The sequence below is a fragment of the Coregonus clupeaformis genome, chromosome 35, assembly GCF_020615455.1.
Source record: "Coregonus clupeaformis isolate EN_2021a chromosome 35, ASM2061545v1, whole genome shotgun sequence".
Classification (NCBI taxonomy): domain Eukaryota; kingdom Metazoa; phylum Chordata; class Actinopteri; order Salmoniformes; family Salmonidae; genus Coregonus; species Coregonus clupeaformis.
Window position 1 is genome coordinate 11,191,441 of NC_059226.1, and position 18,298 is coordinate 11,209,738.

Consider the following 18,298-nt stretch of genomic DNA (forward strand, 5'->3'; position numbering starts at 1 on the left):
CACCCTCGGTCTGGGGCTCCATGCAAGATCTCACCGTGTGGGGCATCAATGATCATGAGGAAGGTGAGGGATCAGCTCAGAACTACACGGCAGGACCTGGTCAATGACCTGAAGAGAGCTGGGACCACAGTCTCAAAGAAAACCATTAGTAACACACTACGCCGTCATGGATTAAAATCCTGCAGCGCACGCAAGGTCCCCCTGCTCAAGCCAGCGCATGTCCAGGCCCGTCTGAAGTTTGCCAATGACCATCTGGATGATCCAGAGGAGGAATGGGAGAAGGTCATGTGGTTTCATGAGACAAAAATAGAGCTTTTTGGTCTAAACTCCACTCGCCGTGTTTGGAGGAAGAAGAAGGATGAGTACAACCCCAAGAACACCATCCCAACCGTGAAGCATGAAGGTGGAAACATCATTCTTTGGGTATGCTTTTCTGCAAAGGGGACAGGACGACTGCACCGTATTGAGATGAGGATGGATGGGGCCATGTATCACGAGATCTTGGCCAACAACCTCCTTCCCTCAGTAAGAGCATTGAAGATGGGTCGTGGCTGGGTCTTCCAGCATGACAACGACCCGAAACACACAGCCAGGGCAACTAAGGATTGGCTCCGTAAGAAGCATCTCAAGGTCCTGGAGTGGCCTAGCCAGTCTCCAGACCTGAACCCAATAGAAAATCTTTGGAGGGAGCTGAAAGTCCGTATTGCCCAGAGACAGCCCCGAAACCTGAAGGATCTGGAGAAGGTCTGTATGGAGGAGTGGGCCAAAATCCCTGCTGCAGTGTGTGCAAACCTGGTCAAGACCTACAGGAAACGTATGATCTCTGTTTTTGCAAACAAAGGTTTCTGTACCAAATATTAAGTTCTGCTTTTCTGATGTATCAAATACTTATGTCATGCAATAAAATGCAAATTAATTACTTAAAAATCATACAATGTGATTTTCTGGATTTTTGTTTTAGATTCCGTCTCTCACAGTTGAAGTGTACCTATGATAAAAATTACAGACCTATACATGCTTTGTAAGTAGGAAAACCTGCAAAATCGGCAGTGTATCAAATACTTGTTCTCCCCACTGTATGTATTTGACATCAAAAGTCACCTCTCAACTGAATCTGCCAATGCCACAGGGATTGTAATAGTTCCCTGTGCTACCTTTTGGCAAAAAGTCAGCTCCTGACATTTCTCTGTTTGGCCATTGTCATCCTGACCCTCTGTAGCTTTCAGAGGAACGCACTGAGTGAACGTACCTCAATGTATCAGCAGGCGAGAGACTACAGAGGTCACTGCTCCCTGGGAGGGGGTATGTGAGGTCTGTGTTTACAGACCAAGTGTACCCTGCGTGAACCATCACGGTAGCTGTTTCCCTCGGTTGGTTTGGAGAGAAGAGGGGAAAGAGGTGCTCTGTGGGGGACCTGTTGGAGGGGTGTTTGCCAGTGAGAGGTGAGACGGGGGCGTTCAGTCAGAGCAGAGTGTTGTTGGTCCTCACACGGCAGAGGACTGCTTGATGCTGTGGAAGCTGACCCGTGTGGGCGACGTGGGGATGGACATGGCACGCGCCACCCGAGCCCTGATTGAATGTTTGTCCTGCCAGCGGTGCCATCTCTTCCTCACCGCAGAACGCACCTGAGAGGATAGCAGAGAGAGTGAGACAGAGGGAGAAAAAGAGAGAAAATAATTGTGTAATTTTTGACTAAAATAACATACATTTAATTTTTTTCTGCACAGAAACTATATAAATCTGCAATGTCTGTTTGATTGAATACCACTTATAGTTAACTGGCAGGTTAAGTGAGTTTTCACCTAATTAAAATATTATCCCATTTATGCTATTTCCAAATTGTGGTGACCAAGGAGAAGAGGAGGACAGTGTTCGGACAATGCCATGGGGTTAAAAATAAGAGGGAAGTAGAAGCTTTTAAGGCACTGAGCTTCTGCCACACCATGAGGACCACCCTGTATTTTCTATTGGCTGAGAGAAATTTATGATAAAAAGATTGTGGGGGCTGTTTTGTTAGACTTCAGTGCGGCTTTTGACATTATCGATCATAGTCTGCTGCTGGAAAAAAACGTATGTGTTATGGCTTTACACCCCCTGCTATAATGTGGATAAAGAGTTACTTGGCTAACAGAACACAGAGGGTGTTCTTTAATGGAAGCCTCTCAAACTTAATCCAGGTAGAATCAGGAATTCCCCAGGGCAGCTGTTTAGGCCCCTTACTTTTTTCCATCTTTACTAACGACATGCCTTTGAGTAAAGCCAGTGTGTCTATGTATGCGGATGACTCAACACTATACACGTCAGCTGCTACAGCAACTGAAATAACCGCAACACTTAACAAAGAGTTGCAGTTAGTTTCGGAATGGGTGGCAAGGAATAAGTTAGTCCTAAATATTTCCAAAACAAAGAGCATTGTATTTGGGTCAAATCATTCACTAAACCCTAAACCTCAACTACATCTCGTGATGAATAATGTGGGGGTTGAGCAAGTTGAGGTGACCAAACTGCTTGGAGTAACCCTGGATTGTAAACTGTCATGGTCAAAACAGTAGCTAAGATGGGGAGAAGTATGTCCATAATTAAGCGCTGCTCTGCCTTCTTAACAACACTATCAACAAGGCAGGTCCTACAGGCCCTAGTTTTGTCGCACCTAGACTACTGTTCAGTAGTGTGGTCAGGTGCCACAAGGAGGGACTTGGGAAAATTGCAGTTGGCTCAGAACAGGGCAGCACGGCTGGCCCTTAAAAGTACACAGAGAACTAACATTAATGACATGCATGTTAGTCTCTCCTGGCTTAGAGTGGAAGAGAGATTGACTTCATCACTGCTTGTTTTTTTAAGAGGTGTTGACAAGCTGAATGTACCGAGCTGTCTGTTTGGAATGCTGGCACAGAGCTCGGACACCCATGCATACCCCACGAGACATGCCACCAGAGGTCTCTTCACAGTCCCCAAGTCCAGAACAGACTACGGGAAACGCACAGTACTACATAGAGCCATGACTACATGGAACTCTATTCCACATCATGTAACTCAGTCAAGCAGTAAAATCAGATTTAAAAAACAGATAAAGCTACACTTTACGAACAGCGCGGACTGTGAAGAGACACACACAGGCACACACACAGCATTCGCAAACATGCTAACAAACGCACTCTACACACATTTTAATATAGTTATTTTGCTGTATTATTGATTCTGTATTGTAAATCTGTTATGGTAGAGTAGTGTGTAATAATGTGTTGTGTTATGTATTGTTTTATTGTATGTAAATTGTATTTGGACCCCAGGAAGAGTAGCTGCTGCCTTGGCAGCCGCTAATGGGGATCCGTAATAAATAAAATACAAAAATACTGTATTCTATACTATTCTACTGTATCTTAGTCTATGCCGCTCTGACATTGCTCGTTCATATATCTATTTATATATTCTTAATTCCATTGCTTTACTTAGATTTGTGTGTATTGGGTATTTGTTGTGAAATTGTTAGATATTACTTGTTAGATATTACTGCACTGTCGGAGTTAGAAACACAAGCATTTCACTACACCCGTAATAACATCTGCTTAACACGTGTCTGTGACCAATACATTTGATTTGATTTGATGCTTTTTATAGCGGAGTTTATAAATTGCCTGATACATGATGCATGATGAGAGCTACTTTCCTTATTTGCTTTTGGATCTTATTAACCTCATTAGAAGGCCAAACTTTGACTGGATTTATCAAAGGATAAGCGTACAGGCGCCTTACTCACTAATATGTTTGTTTTTCTAAGGAGAAGCAGCACTATGTTCTTTGGCTCCCTGGTTTAAGTATGCTGAAAAGATCAAAATCCAAGTTCTTGTTGTTCCCGAAACTGTGTGCTCCATAGAGCTTCTACATCTTGAATAGCACTCTCTTTCTTCAGCAGGAAAGTGTTTATGTATTTGACAGTTAACGCTCATAGGCATAATATTTGTATCCATGATTTTACCAAAACACAGGCATTACGTAAGACGTCTATCACATTCTCACAGTCCGCCTGTAGATGACAGTATATTTAATTCAAGCCGACCTGTTTGTTTTTTCATCCGCTTCTAAAGAACTAGAGCAACAAGCAGCTCTATCTTTTCAATTTGTCTTATCGTGTGAAACCCTGCAGGGTCCTTCAGTACACTTCACACAGTTGGCTGTGGAATTGAAGGAAATATGTCACAGAGGATGAGGACTGTATACAGTAGGGGTTTGAACGCATTAAAAACACATTTGTCAGATAAAAAATGTAAAGACAGGCCTGCTGGATTTTCTTTTGTCTGTGAAATAGAATATGCGACAGTTGCAGTAGAAACACTTTTATCAGCAAATATTGACATGTTAACCATCATTTTGAAGTAAATTTGCAATCACGCGATGCTATATTGTGTGGTCCTCACACTGTGACTTGGCAAAGCATGCACAGTTTATTAGCTACAGATTAAATTAATTATGATGAACTTCACAGGGTGGTGAAAGTGCATGGTGATGCGCTTGATGCTCCTTTCCAATAACTATCGATGGACTTAATTTGTATGGTGGTGACATGATTGGCATAACCTCCTAATCTACCCTCCGCACTGTATCTACGAGCTGTTGGCTAGAGCTACGTTCCAAGACGAGAGTGGGCACATTTGCTGTTTATCGCAGACTTTTTGTGCCAAAACTAGGATGGAAACACGTAGAACTTTTGATGTTTTATTCGGTAAATGAAAAGTTATACGACTAAGTGCTTTTTATGTGCACTACGTCAGATTGATGGAAACACAGCTCTGTTTGGATGTGGATTCTAGAATGTCTGCTTGAAAATCTGTCACAAATTGGAAGGAAACCTAGCTTGTGATGCAAAATGGATCCATTTAAAAGAAATGCCAGCCAAGGCGGAGATTGTGGCATTAGTGAACGCATGCATGTGTGAGTGAGTGAATGTGTGTGTGTGTGTGTGTGCTCCAATGCTAGTGCCTATAAACCTCCACTGAGTGTTTTTGTCTATTACTGTTTTCAGTAAGGCGGTAATATGTGTGAAAAGGTGTAGAATTGATGCGTGAATATAAAATAAATAAATGAAAGTTCAGAAGAAAATCAGCAGAACCACAGAAACAAACTGAGATGTGGTCCTCTGTAGCTCAGCTGGTAGAGCACGGCGCTTGTAACGCCAAGGTAGTTTCCATCTCTGGCGCCTGGCACCTACTACCATACCCCTTTCAAAGGCACTTAAATATTTTGTCTTGCACATTCACCCTCTGAATGGCACACATACGCAATCCATGTCTCAATGTTTAAAATCCTTCTTTAACCTGTCTCCTCCCCTTCATCTACACTGAATGAAGTGGATTTAACAAGTGACATCAATAAGGGATCATAGCTTTCACCTGGATTAATTCACCTGGTCACTCTATGTCATGGAAAGAGCAGGTGTTCATAATGTTTTGTACACTCAGTGTATGTGATAACCTACAGTATTTTATTGGGAGAAAACGATTCATGATGTGTTAGTCCAGCCTTTCTTAAAGTATGTATCACTACCCACTTGACCTGTTAATGGTGGGTCGCGACGTGTCAGAGTAAATAAAATATTTTTTTTATGGATTACTGGAATTGATTTGGCTAAGTGCAACTGCACTCTCTGTTCACTCCGCGACCCACACGCTGCAGTACTGTCGTACAGCAGCAGATGATGCGCTCTCAGCCACTTGCCGTGTTCAAAACAACTGGAAACTCCGAAAAATACGAGGTCAAATCATGACGTCAGTGATCTTCAGGTCGGAAAGTTGGAGCTCTAGAAAGAGGTCGAGTTCCCATTTTTTTCCGAGTTCCCAGTTGTTTTGAACGCACTGAAGTCGGAAGTCGGAGATTTCCAATTTCCCAGTTCCGTGTTCCAGGTTGTTTTGAACGGGGCAACTGACTTGTCATTCCCACTTGCCGTCACTCACCGCTGTCATCGAATGTACTCAAGCTAGCCACAAGTTCTGACTGAGGTCAATTGTCATGAAACGCAAACACAGCGATTAGTTTCTCTCTCTTGGTTTAAGACAAACTTTGAGAAATAATGAGGAGCGCCCACGATGTGTTTTGTGCTTTGTAATGAGTCTCTCAAAACGGAACAAATTAAAACGACACGTCCTGACCAAACATCCACAGCATCACAGTAAACCCAGGGAGTTCTTACAGAACAGGGCAGAATGATTCAGGAAACAATGCTTCGACAGTGGAAGAGTAAGTCAGCTAGCAAGACATTGTTGTCATTTTATAACAGGTGATGATTAGCAGAAATAAGGGATCACTATCTCATAGTTTCTCTTTCAAACAATCCCCTTGTACACAGATAGCTAATAGCTAGCTAGCTAACATTAGCCTAAGCTAGCTAGCTAGCTACTGATAGTGCAACCCTAAGTAACAGTACATATGAAGATGAAACAAGTATAGAGACAAAGTGAAGTCGCAATTCAACGGCTCAGACACAAGACTTCAAGATGGCCACCATTGTTCCTGTACCCAAGACAGCAAAGGTAACTGAACTAAATGACTATCGCCCTGTAGCACTCACGTCTGTCATCATGAAGTGCTTTGAGAGACTAGTCAAGGATCATATCACCTCTACCTTACCTGTCACCCTAGACCCACTTCAATTTGCTTACCGCCCCAATAGATCCACAGACGATGCAATCGCCATCACACTGCCCTATCCCATCTGGACAAGAGGAATACCTATGTAAGAATGCTGTTCATTAACTGTAGCTCAGCATTCAACACCATAGTACCCTCCAAGCTCATCATTATGCTCAAGGCCCTGGGTCTGAACCCCGCCCTGTGCAACTGGGTCCTGGACTTCCTGACGGGCCGCCCTCAGGTGGTGAAGGTAGGAAACAACATCTCCACTTCGCTGATCCTCAACACTGGGGCCCCACAAGGGTGCGTGCTCAGCCCCCTCCTGTACTTCTTGTTCACCCATGACTGCGTGGCCAAGCACGCCTCTAACTCAATCATCAAGTTTGCAGACGACACAACAGTAGTAGGCTTGATTACCAACAATGACGAGACCGCCTACAGGGAGGAGGTGAGGGCTCTGGGAGTGTGGTGCCAGGAAAATAACCTCTCACTCAACGTCAACAAAACAAAGGAGATGATCGTGGACTTCAGGAAACAGCAGAGGGTGCACCCCCCTATCCACATCGACGGTACCACAGTGGAGAAGGTGGAAAGCTTCAAGTTCCTTGGCGTACACATCACCGACAAACTGAAATGGTCCACCCACACAGACAGTGTGGTGAAGAATGCGCAACAGAGCCTCTTCAACCTCAGGAGGCTGAAGAAATTTGGCTTGGCATCTAAAACCCTCACAAACTTCTACAGATGCACAATTGAGAGCATCCTGTCGGGCTGTATCACCACCTGGTACAGCAACTGCACCGCCCGCAACCGCAGGGCTCTCCAGAGGGTGGTGCGGTCTGCCAAACACATTATTGGGGGTAAACTACCCGCCCTCCAAGACACATACAGCACCCGATGTCACAGGAAGGCCAAAAAGATCATCAAGGACATCAACCACCTTAGCCACTGCCTGTTCATCCCGCTATCATCCAGAAGGCGAGGTCAGTACATGTGCATCAAAGCTGGGACCGAGAGAATGAAAAACAGCTTCTATCTCAAGGCCATCAGACTGTTAAATAGCCATCACTAGCACATTAGAGGCTGCTGCTGCCTATTGAAATCACTGGCCACTTTAAGAAATGGAACACTAGTCACTTTAATAATGTTTACAGTCACTTTAATAATGTTTACATATCTTGCACTACTGATCTCATATGTATATACTGCATATATTCTACTCTATCTTAGTCCATGCCACTCTGTACATTGCTTGTCCATATATGTATATTTTTCTTAAATTCCATTCCTTACTAGTTTTGTGTGTATTGGGTATATGTTGTGAAATTGTTAGATTTTACTTGTTAGATATTACTGCACTGTCGGAACTAGAAGCACAAGCATTTTTCTACATCCGCTATAACATCTGCTAAACACGTGTATGTGACAAATATAATTTGATTTGATTTGATTTGACCAGGCCTACTGTAGAAATGATTGTTGAAAACAAGTCTAGGTTGGAACTGTTGCTATTAAAATACAAGTCATATTTTTATTCTGAACTGGAATAAACTGATTGAAGCAAGATGCTTTTTGAGGCAAATTACACTCACACAGTTCTGGGTTGCTCATCTACAGCAGGAAGCGGTCTCCTGCCTGGCTGAGAAAGCAGTAGATGTTCTGATCCAGTTTGGCACCACATACCTATGTGAGTCAGGATTCTCAACTCTGCCGTACTTAAAAAACAAGTACAGTGAGGGAAAAACGTATTTGATCCCCTGCTGATTTTGTACGTTTGCCCACTGACAAAGAAATTATCAGTCTATAATTATAAGGTTTATTTGAACAGTGAGAGACAGAATAACAACAACAAAATCCAGAAAAACGCATGTAAAAATTTTTATACATTGATTTGCATTTTAATGAGGGAAATAAGTATTTGACCCCTCTGCAAAACATGACTTAGTACTTGGTGGCAATCACAGAGGTCAGACGTTTCTTGTAGTTGGCCACCAGGTTTGCACACATCTCAGGAGGGATTTTGTCCCACTCCTCTTTGCAGATCTTCTTCAAGTCATTAAGGTTTAGAGGCTGACATTTGGCAACTCGAACCTTCAGCTCCCTCCACAGATTTTCTATGCGATTAAGGTCTGGAGACTGGCTAGGCCACTCCAGGACCTGAATGTGCTTCTTCTTGAGCCACTCCTTTGGTGCCTTGGCCGTGTGTTTTGGGTCATTGTCATGCTGGAATACCCATCCACGACCCATTTTCAATGCCCTGGCTGAGGGAAGGAGGTTCTCACCTAAGATTTGACGGTACATGGCCCCGTCCATCGTCCCTTTGATGCGGTGAAGTTGTCCTGTCCCCTTAGCAGAAAAACACCCCCAAAGCATAATGTTTCCACCTCCATGTTTGACGGTGGGGATGGTGTTCTTGGGGTCATAGGCAGCATTCCTCCTCCTCCAAACATGGCGAGTTGAGTTGATGCCAAAGAGCTCGATTTTGGTCTCATCTGACCACAACACTTTCACAAAGTTCTCCTCTGAATCATTCAGATGTTCATTGGCAAACTTCAGATGGCCCTGTTTATGTGCTTTCTTGAGCAGGGGGACCTTGCGGGCGCTGCAGGATTTCAGTCCTTCACGGCGTAGTGTGTTACCAATTGTTTTATTGGTGACTATGGTCCCAGTTGCCTTGAGATCATTGACAAGTTCCTCCCGTGTTGTTCTGATTCCTCACCGTTCTCATGATCATTGCAACTCCACGAGGTGAGATCTTGCATGGAGCCCCAGTCCCATGGAGATTAACAGTTATTTTGTGTTTCTTCCATTTGCGAATAATCGCACCAACTGTTGTCACCTTCTCACCAAGCTGCTTGGCGATGGTCTTGTAGCCCATTCCAGCCTTGTGTAGGTCTACAATCTTGTCCCTGACATCCTTGGAGAGCTCTTTGGTCTTGGCAATGGTGGAGAGTTTGGAATCTGATTGATTGATTGCTTCTGTGGACAGGTGTCTTTTATACAGGTAACAATCTGAGATTAGTAGCACTCCCTTTAAAAGTGTGCTCCTAATCTCAGCTCGTTACCTGTATAAAAGACACCTGGGAGCCAGAAATCTTTCTGATTGAGAGGGGGTCAAATACTTATTTCCCTCATTAAAATGCAAATCAATTTATAACATTTTTGACATGCGTTTTTCTGGATTTTTTTGTTGTTATTCTGTCTCTCACTGTTCAAATAAACCTACCATTAAAATTATAGACTGATAACTTCTTTGTCAGTGGGAGAACGTACAAAATCAGCAGGGGATCAAATACTTTTTTCCCTCACTGTACAGAAACAGACTCAATGCTGAGCAAGACCTCAGGGATGCACTGTTAAAAACTGAGCCCAGAATAGACCTGCTTGTTGAACACTTCAACCAGTCACACACCTCTCATTAGGACTGTGTGCATGTGTGTTTTTTTCTGGTCTACACCTGTGTGAATCCTCAAAAAGCATCTTGCTTCAATCAGTTTATTCCAGTTCAGAATGAAAATGATCTATTGTATTTTAACAGCAACAGTTCCAACCTGGAAAGATATGTAAGAGTGTTTTTTAATGGGGAAACTATAATAGCTATTTATATGGGTATTTCATAGTTTTTTGTCTATATTGCATTTGTTTTAGTCTGGCATAAGGGCAATGAATTGTACCGATAGTTGCATGTTTTCATAAACTTGGGTCCCAGGAAAACACAGAATTTCTCATTTGGGTCCCAGCCTGAAAAAGTTTAAGAACCCCCTGTGTTAGTCTAATATTAGAATGCGGCTTCGATGTACTGTTTTGCACTACTCTATAATTATTCACAGGTTATTGTAGATAAATGTCAGATCTATTCAAATATGAGTTTCACATTTATTCCCAGAAGGTTGGAGGTGATTACCGTAGTATAGGCTGGGAGTTTACCCTGCTCTTTTTCTTGTGTGTGGGTGGGTGTGAAAATTAAACTGGCCTATTGTCCTGACAGGTTTGACAATCTTCCACACAGCCTGCCATGAGTGTCAAATCATTAACATTTCAAAATAGCCCGTTTATAGAGAAGACAATTATGTAAGGCTAAGAAGAATTTGGGGTTTGAAATACTGCTCAATGGACACCTTACGGGAAAATCACATGATTTCACATGAAAAATCACAGGATTTCAAATGTGACATTTCCATGTGGTTTTGGAACACTTCACATGTGATGATATTTCACATGTGGATTTTCACAAGTGATCACATAACCTTTCACATGTGAAAGTATGTGGTTTTGGAACACTTCACGTGATGATATTTCACATGAAGTTTCACGTGGATTTTCACGTGATCACATAACCTTTCACATGTGGAATCATGTGAAACCATGTGGTTTTCGAACAAAGCACATTTGGTTCCTTTGAAGTTATAGGAATATATGTTTTTGGTTTCACACTGGTTGTGGGAACGAAGCCATACGTTTACTGACCGGTAAAACTGTATGTTTTTTAAAAACGTTCTGAGAACAGACGTGAACATTTTTGCCTGTTCTGGGAACGTTTATTTTTAGGTTGCAGGGAGGTTCTGAGAACGTTTTACTCTGACCACCACTTTGTTTTCATGTGATTCAATATATGTCATGACATTCAATACGTCCATCAGCTTGTGGGGTCCAGTGGCTTTGAAAAAGACTCCGTCCGGACTCTGGAATATTGAACAAATACACCATAACTACCACCACAATCCAGGTATTGCTCAACCTTTTCACACAGGGGTTTTTACTCAGGATTACGCTCTTAGATAGCCGACAGATCCAATATAAAGAGCATTTTCTCCCTGCTAATGAGGTTAGCACAAGGTGAGTGCATCTTTGTTTTGGCTAGGCTAGGTTTTCCCCTAGCAGCAATCTCTAAGTTTGTCATTAGAGTCAGGGTCAGGGACGGCTTGTTCAATAGGGCGATATGGGCGACGCACTGCCAAACGGGAAAAGGAAGGGATTTTTTTTCTAATCAATTATAAAAAAATAAATAAATAAAAATTATATCACGGCAACAGCAGTTATCAGTGTTCACGTCTGATCTGCCAGCCACTAAATGTCAAATCAGGCTAAAGTCGTGCTTCAAATGGCCCCGCCCGTTTTTTGGGCGATTTCAGTCAGGTTGAAAATCGCCCAGAAGTCTCTCATAGCCTGTCATGTAAAATCTATTTTTTTCACATTTCAAAGCTTTCAATACATTCTCTATGGGTGTCTGTGGGCTTGCACTTACGCGCTTTCGTCATACGTGACGTAACGTTGAACGTAACTAAGACAATGGCGGCTATCAGCGTCTATGTTGCGACCTGCAGTGTGGCGTTATTTTATGTTTTTAATTTGTAGACTTAGTTTACAAACATTCTGCAAACATTCTGCTTTGGACTGATCTTCGGTTTTGGACTGATCTTGTTGATCGTGTACATACCCGCTACGAACGGACTAAATAATGAAAACGCTGCTGGCAGAGAGGTGGAGCCGGCCACCTTCACCCTGGTCAGAGCGGACCGCGATCCTGGTAAGAGAGCGACTCTGTACCCCGACATTGAACTGCTTTCTGTGTCATTGAACCTTACTATTGTTGATAAAACAAGTTTACTGGAGAACGGAGAAAAAGTAGAGACTTTTGGACAAGGTGGATAATTGTATAATATAAGGCAGTTTATTCAGAGGTAAAGATATCTGCAATCGCGTTCACGGACCCGTTCGTCAAACTCTTAGGGAGCTATAAATCAAGCCCCATTACTTACCATATCAGATAAGAGAAATTGCTGCAGCTACATATATTTTACATCCTGGCCCTACATAGTTCACTATTTGCATCACTTACCAAAATATTACATGTGGTCATATATGCTTGGAAAGTGGAGATGCCATAGAACGTCAAAAAAGTAAACATTGCTGGAGACACATTGCGTTTGCTAGCGAAGAGATTTGTTGTGGCAAATGAACTTGGGCTGGGAATTGCCAGGAACCTCACGATAAGATATATGCATCAGCATTGCGAGTCTCATGATTCTATACGTATTGCGATTCGATACTGTGATTTTATTGCGCACCATATGTCTGTTGCAGAGGGATCAGAAAGCCATGAGAACGAGTTTTGATCAGTCATGGAAATAAAAGTGCTGAAAACAAATTGGCTCCCAATGTGAAAAGATTGAGAACAAGCTATGAAGGAACAATAATGGTGTTTTGGTGCAGGTACAGCCAACTAGCGCTAAAATATTGCGATATTGTCAATACAGTATATCGTAAAGTATCACTATGTAACTCGATTTCTTTCACCCCAATCCCTCAAATTAACGGTAAATAACTGAATTGTTTGCCCCACATTTAGCTAAGATGATTAGCTAGCCAGCTAAAATGTTTTATTTAGTTAGCAGTCGCATCTACAATAGTTTACTGTCAATAACATGTCTCCAAAAATGACGTGGTGTCTCCAATTGTGTTGACATTTTACAATTGCAATGCGCATCCATGAGTATCCACTTTCTGTAGCTCAGCTGGTAGAGCATGGTGCTTGTAACGCCAAGGTAGTGGGTTCGATCCCCGGGACCACCCATACACAAAAATGTATGCACGCATGACTGTAAGTCGCTTTGGATAAAAGCGTCTGCTAAATGGCATATTATTATTATTATTATTATTATTATCTGAAGAGAGCCCCGAAACATTGTGTGCAGACATTTTATGCAATAAATGAAGTAGGTTCAATCTAGTAGTTCTGATCTTCTGATTGGTCCTGATGAGTTGGGCGAGGTCCCCTCCAGGCTACTGTCACTGTTGCATTGGCTCTGAGTCGGGTTCTCTGTCTTCAAATGTTCAGCCTAAGAGAGGGGGATTTTTGTGTGTGTGTGTGTGTGTGTGTGTTTAACAGTGATGATGTGTGTGTGTGTGTGTGTTTTAACAGTGATGATGTGTGTGTGTGTGTGTTTGTGTGTGTGTGTGTCCTCAGAGCAAGAACTCGTGAGTTGGAAGAACTGAGAGGCCTATGGCGTGGGTGTTGTCCTTGGCCACCTGCTGACAAGGCTGACAAGATAGGACCCTTTTGTCCATTGTTATTGGATAGGAACATAACTTATAACCAGCTCCTGACCTAAATAGATCTTAGCACAACATTTTACTCAACATATCATATTCCATATTCACTATAACAAATATATTTACTACGACATTAGCAAGAACCGCCACATCCTCAGCCGGCTAATCCAGTGTGTGAAGTTTTGCGGAGTGTTTGAGTTAGCTTTGCGAGGCAAAGATGAAACTGAGGGCTCCACCAACCCTGGTAAGCCAACACTTTTGAGATCAGTCAATAAATGCTTCTGGTATTGACTTATATGCTGCCCCTGTCTTCATGTTGTTGCTGGACATATCTTTTTTTAAATGTGTGTAGGTCACCTAAATCATCAGAAAAATTGCCCCTCCTGAGAATTTTTTCAGGAGCCGCCACTGGTCAGGGTTGTGTGTATTGCTTCAAGGGCTTCTCCCAGCGGCATAGGAGTTATTAAAAGAAGATTCTGGAAATGAGAGAAGGTTAATCCCTGCTGTTCATTATTATTTCAGTGCAGTTGGTTAGCGTTAATATCAGTTAGGTAATTAGCCTAGCTTGCACTGTGTGAATGTGAAGGAGAGCTACAGTGCATTCGGAAAGTATCCAGACCCCTTCCCTTTTCCCACAATTTGTTACGTTACAAACTTATTGTAAAATTGATTAAATAAAACATTTTCCTCATCAATCTACACACAATACCCCATAATGACAAAGTGAAAACAGTTTTTTAGAATTTTTAGCAAATGTATTACAAATAAAAAACAGAAATACCTTATTTACATAAGTATTCAGACCCTTTGCTATGAGACTCGAAATTGAGCTCAGGTGCATCCTGTTTCCATTGATCATCCTTGAGATGTTTCTACAACTTGATTGGAGTCCACCTGTGGTAAATTCAGTTCAATGCAACTAAAGAACTCTCAGACCATGAGAAACAAGGTTCTCTCACTTTGTGACATCTGCTGATGTTAAAAGGGCTTTATAAATACATTTGATTGATTGATTGGTCTGATGAAACCAATATTGAACTCTTTGGCCTTAATGCCAAGCATCACATCTGGAGGAAACCTGGCGGTGGCAGCATCATGCTGTGGGGATGTTTTTCAGTGGCAGGGACTGGGAGACTAGTCAGGATCGAGGGAAAGATTAACAGAGAAAAGTTCAGAGATCCTTGATGAAAACCTGCTCCAGAGCGCTCAGGACCTCAGACTGGGGTGAAGGTTCACCTTCCAACAGGACAACGACCCTAAGCACACAGCCAAGAAAACGCAGGAGTGGCTTCGGGATAAGTCTCTGAATGTCCTTGAGTGGCCCAGCTAGAGCCCGGACTTGAAACCAATCAAACATCTCATGGGAGACCTGAAAAAAGCTGTGCAGCGACACTCCCCATCCAACCTGACAGAGCTTGAGAGGATCTGCAGAGAAGAATGGGAGAAACACCCCAAATACAGGTGTGCCAAGCTTGTAGCGTCATACCCAAGAAGACTCGAGGTTGTAATCCAAAGGTGCTTAAACAAAGTACTGAGTAAAGGGTCTGAATACTTATGTAAATATGATATTTCCGTTTTTTATCTTTAATACATTTTCTAAAATGTCTAAAAACCTGTTTTTTTTCTTTGTCATTATGGGGTATTGTGTGTAGATTGATGGGGGGGAAAAACAATTTAATCAATTTTAGAATAAGGCTGTAACGTAACAAATTGTGGAAAACGTCAAGGGGTCTGAATACTTTCAGAATGCATTGTAGCTCTCCTTCACACTCACACAGTGCAAGCTAGGCTAATGCCCTAACTGATATTAACACTAATAGGAATGCTAAAATACTAACAGTGATTGAAGTCGGCCGCAGCTGACTGGTACGGAAAACGCGGCACCTCTTTCTACTCTCTTTCCTGCTGCTTGAGTAACGACACTTCTTATAGAATATCAGAGCAGAGAAGGCTAGTCGATAACATTTACTTGTGTGTCTGAGGTTAGCACTACTCTGGTTCTCCCTACCTTGTAAATGGTGAAAAAAAGCAGAAAAACAAACATTCGGTCCTCTCAGGCTTTGCTTGACAGATCGTTGATCGTTCATGATAACATTTGATCAACCATCGATCTCCACCATTTGTCCTTTGGATGTAGTCCCATGATACCATCAAGAGCAACGAATTAGCGGCTGCTCGACATTAGTGAGCCAACAGGAGACACAGAGGTTGAATAGGTAAGCAAACTGTCAGCACACGTCTATTGAGTGGCCACTTTTGCCCTAAGTAACTGCACCTCAGTGGGAGATATCTGTCTCACTAAGTGGCGTCATGCTAGCGTACATTGATCTCTACTCAGCGTTAGCGTGTAGGCCTCATTTCATCCTTCCTGACTATCCGTGTAATGCTGAGGTAAAATAAATGCATTTATAAACCATAATACATGGATGAATGATCCAGGAGACATGACCCGGGCAGTCTCCAGTTGAGACAGTTTGCTCCAGGGAGAATGGGATACCTGAGAAGGAGGTAATTGCAACGTTTACATCAAGCTGTGTAGCAAGGGTACTTTCACAGCTCTCCCAAGAGTTTGTCAGGTTTTAAGGCAAGCAATCTTTTGTAACTCAAGCCCGATTTAGGTTTCTCACCGATTAATATTTCATGACAAATCCATTTTGGCAAATCTGAAATGGCACCCTATTCCTTATATAGTGCACTACTTTTGACCATGGCACCATGCAGCCTCTGAGATGGGGTGTGTATATATGTGTTGGGCCAGGGTGAAGCTCATCTTGATCCTATTGATTCTGCTGTGGTGGAGGCAATCTGCATGTCCAAGGTAACCCTGCTGCTTGGCTTGCATTTTAGACAACACAATATAAATTTTTAGCTCTGCATGAAATGGTGCGAAGTGAACATGTTTCCAATAGTCCTGGTAGGAATGAGAGGAGGGATGGAGGGAGGGAGGGATGGAGGGAGGGATAGGGGGACGGAGGGATTTGAAAGAAAAACGCATTACGGGTACAGTTTGAGCGGTGGGGGATCATGGGACAAGCATGAATCTGCTTACCTCGCTGTTCAGGAAGCAGTAAAACACTGACACGAAAAAGCCCTGGAGGACAGAGACAGAGGGAAAGATGGAGAGAGGGGGTAACACAGAGAGAAAGAGATGGCGAGAGGAGAGGGGGAGGAGAGAGAGAGTGTTAAACATTGACGATAAGATGAGCAGTGTGAACAGCATTACATTGTACTGTAGCCTACATCTATTGTTTTGTGACACCTTGACACCCAAATATTTTCGTTATATGCTTCAGAATGTTTACTGCATCAAACAAGTTCTCAAACCCTCTATAACACTTTCTATTGGGCCTGGGCATACCTGAAAAGACTCCAGGATGGAGTTGAAGTAGATGAAGACTATTTGGGCGACCTCATCCTCCCCTCCCGGGTTGACAAAAAATAGCATGTAGGTGATGCCCAGAAGTGGCAGCAGCACCAGAGTGGCCTTCACCGCTTTCCTGATGGACACACAGTAACACAAGAGTCATATTATTAAATAAAGACCTGGCCGCCAACTAGAGAGTCAATAAGACACAGATGCAGAGTCATACTAGCGACACAGATAGATGCCTAAAATAGACCTGCCAGACAACTAGAGAGTCAATAAGACACAGACTCATACTAGCAACACAGATAGATGCCAAAAATAGACCTGCCAGACAACTAGAGAGTCAACAAGACACAGACTCATACTTACAACACAGATAGATGCCAAAAATAGACCTGCCAGACAACTAGAGTCAATAAGACACAGACTCATACTAGCAACACAGATAGATGGCAAAAATAGACCTGCCAGACAACTAGAGAGTCAATAAGACACAGACTCATACTAGCAACACAGAAAAATGCCTAAAATAGACCTGCCAGACAACTAGTGAGTCAATACTAATTTGCTAATGGCTGCCAAGTTTTTTTTCTCCTGTTCTGTGATTTTATGTTTCATGAGAGCACTCACAATACTGGCGTGTGTAGTTTGGATTTATGGTGTCAACATACCTAGGGTAGTGACAATGTTTGTCAAGTTCCTACAATACTTTGATTCCACACTGGGTGTGGGAATACATATTCAAACCATGGCAGCAGTTTCCAGTTCACATGCATATTGCAAAACCCCATAGTCCTTTCAGCGCTATAACAGGTAGACAAATAACTCAGAATTGAATTGTTCTGTTAACATATTTATGTTCTTAAACTTGCTATGATGAGACAGTGGCTGTGTGAATTAAGCACACATTTAAATTCCTAACATGGCCTAAAGTAATGTGACACTGACACATTCTTTCAATTCATCCATTTCCCAGTGGAATCCCAGTGGAAGTGCATTGCTGTGGTGCATACCAGCTATATGGCCCACCAATGGGTTAATGTATGATGACTTGGTCATGTTCTAGGTCATACCGGCCTCTCAACCATCAGCATATTATTAATCACAAGTGAAGTGCTGACCAGCAGTCCAATAGAGGAGCACTAGCTGAGACTCAAGGGCGTGAGGTCACAGCATGCGTCCAAAATGGCACCCTTTTTATCTACATAGTGCACTACCTTTGACCAGGGCCGGCCCTGCACTATATAGTTAATA

The 18,298-nt window shown here is 42.7% G+C and overlaps 1 protein-coding gene across 1 annotated transcript in view; it reads right to left on the reverse strand.

Moving 5' to 3' along the window:
• Window positions 1-1,050: 1,050 nt before the first annotated feature.
• The window catches only part of LOC121551688 (corticotropin-releasing factor receptor 1), a 163,378-nt gene continuing 146,130 nt past the window's right edge, over window positions 1,051-18,298 (reverse strand). Inside the window, exons 12-14 of the mRNA XM_041864405.1 lie at window positions 17,036-17,174; window positions 16,727-16,768; window positions 1,051-1,625 (exon numbers count right to left, since the gene is read on the reverse strand). Of these exons, the coding sequence (XP_041720339.1) occupies window positions 1,485-1,625; window positions 16,727-16,768; window positions 17,036-17,174 (322 nt within the window). The 3' untranslated portion in view covers window positions 1,051-1,484. The remainder of the gene's footprint in view (window positions 1,626-16,726; window positions 16,769-17,035; window positions 17,175-18,298) is intronic.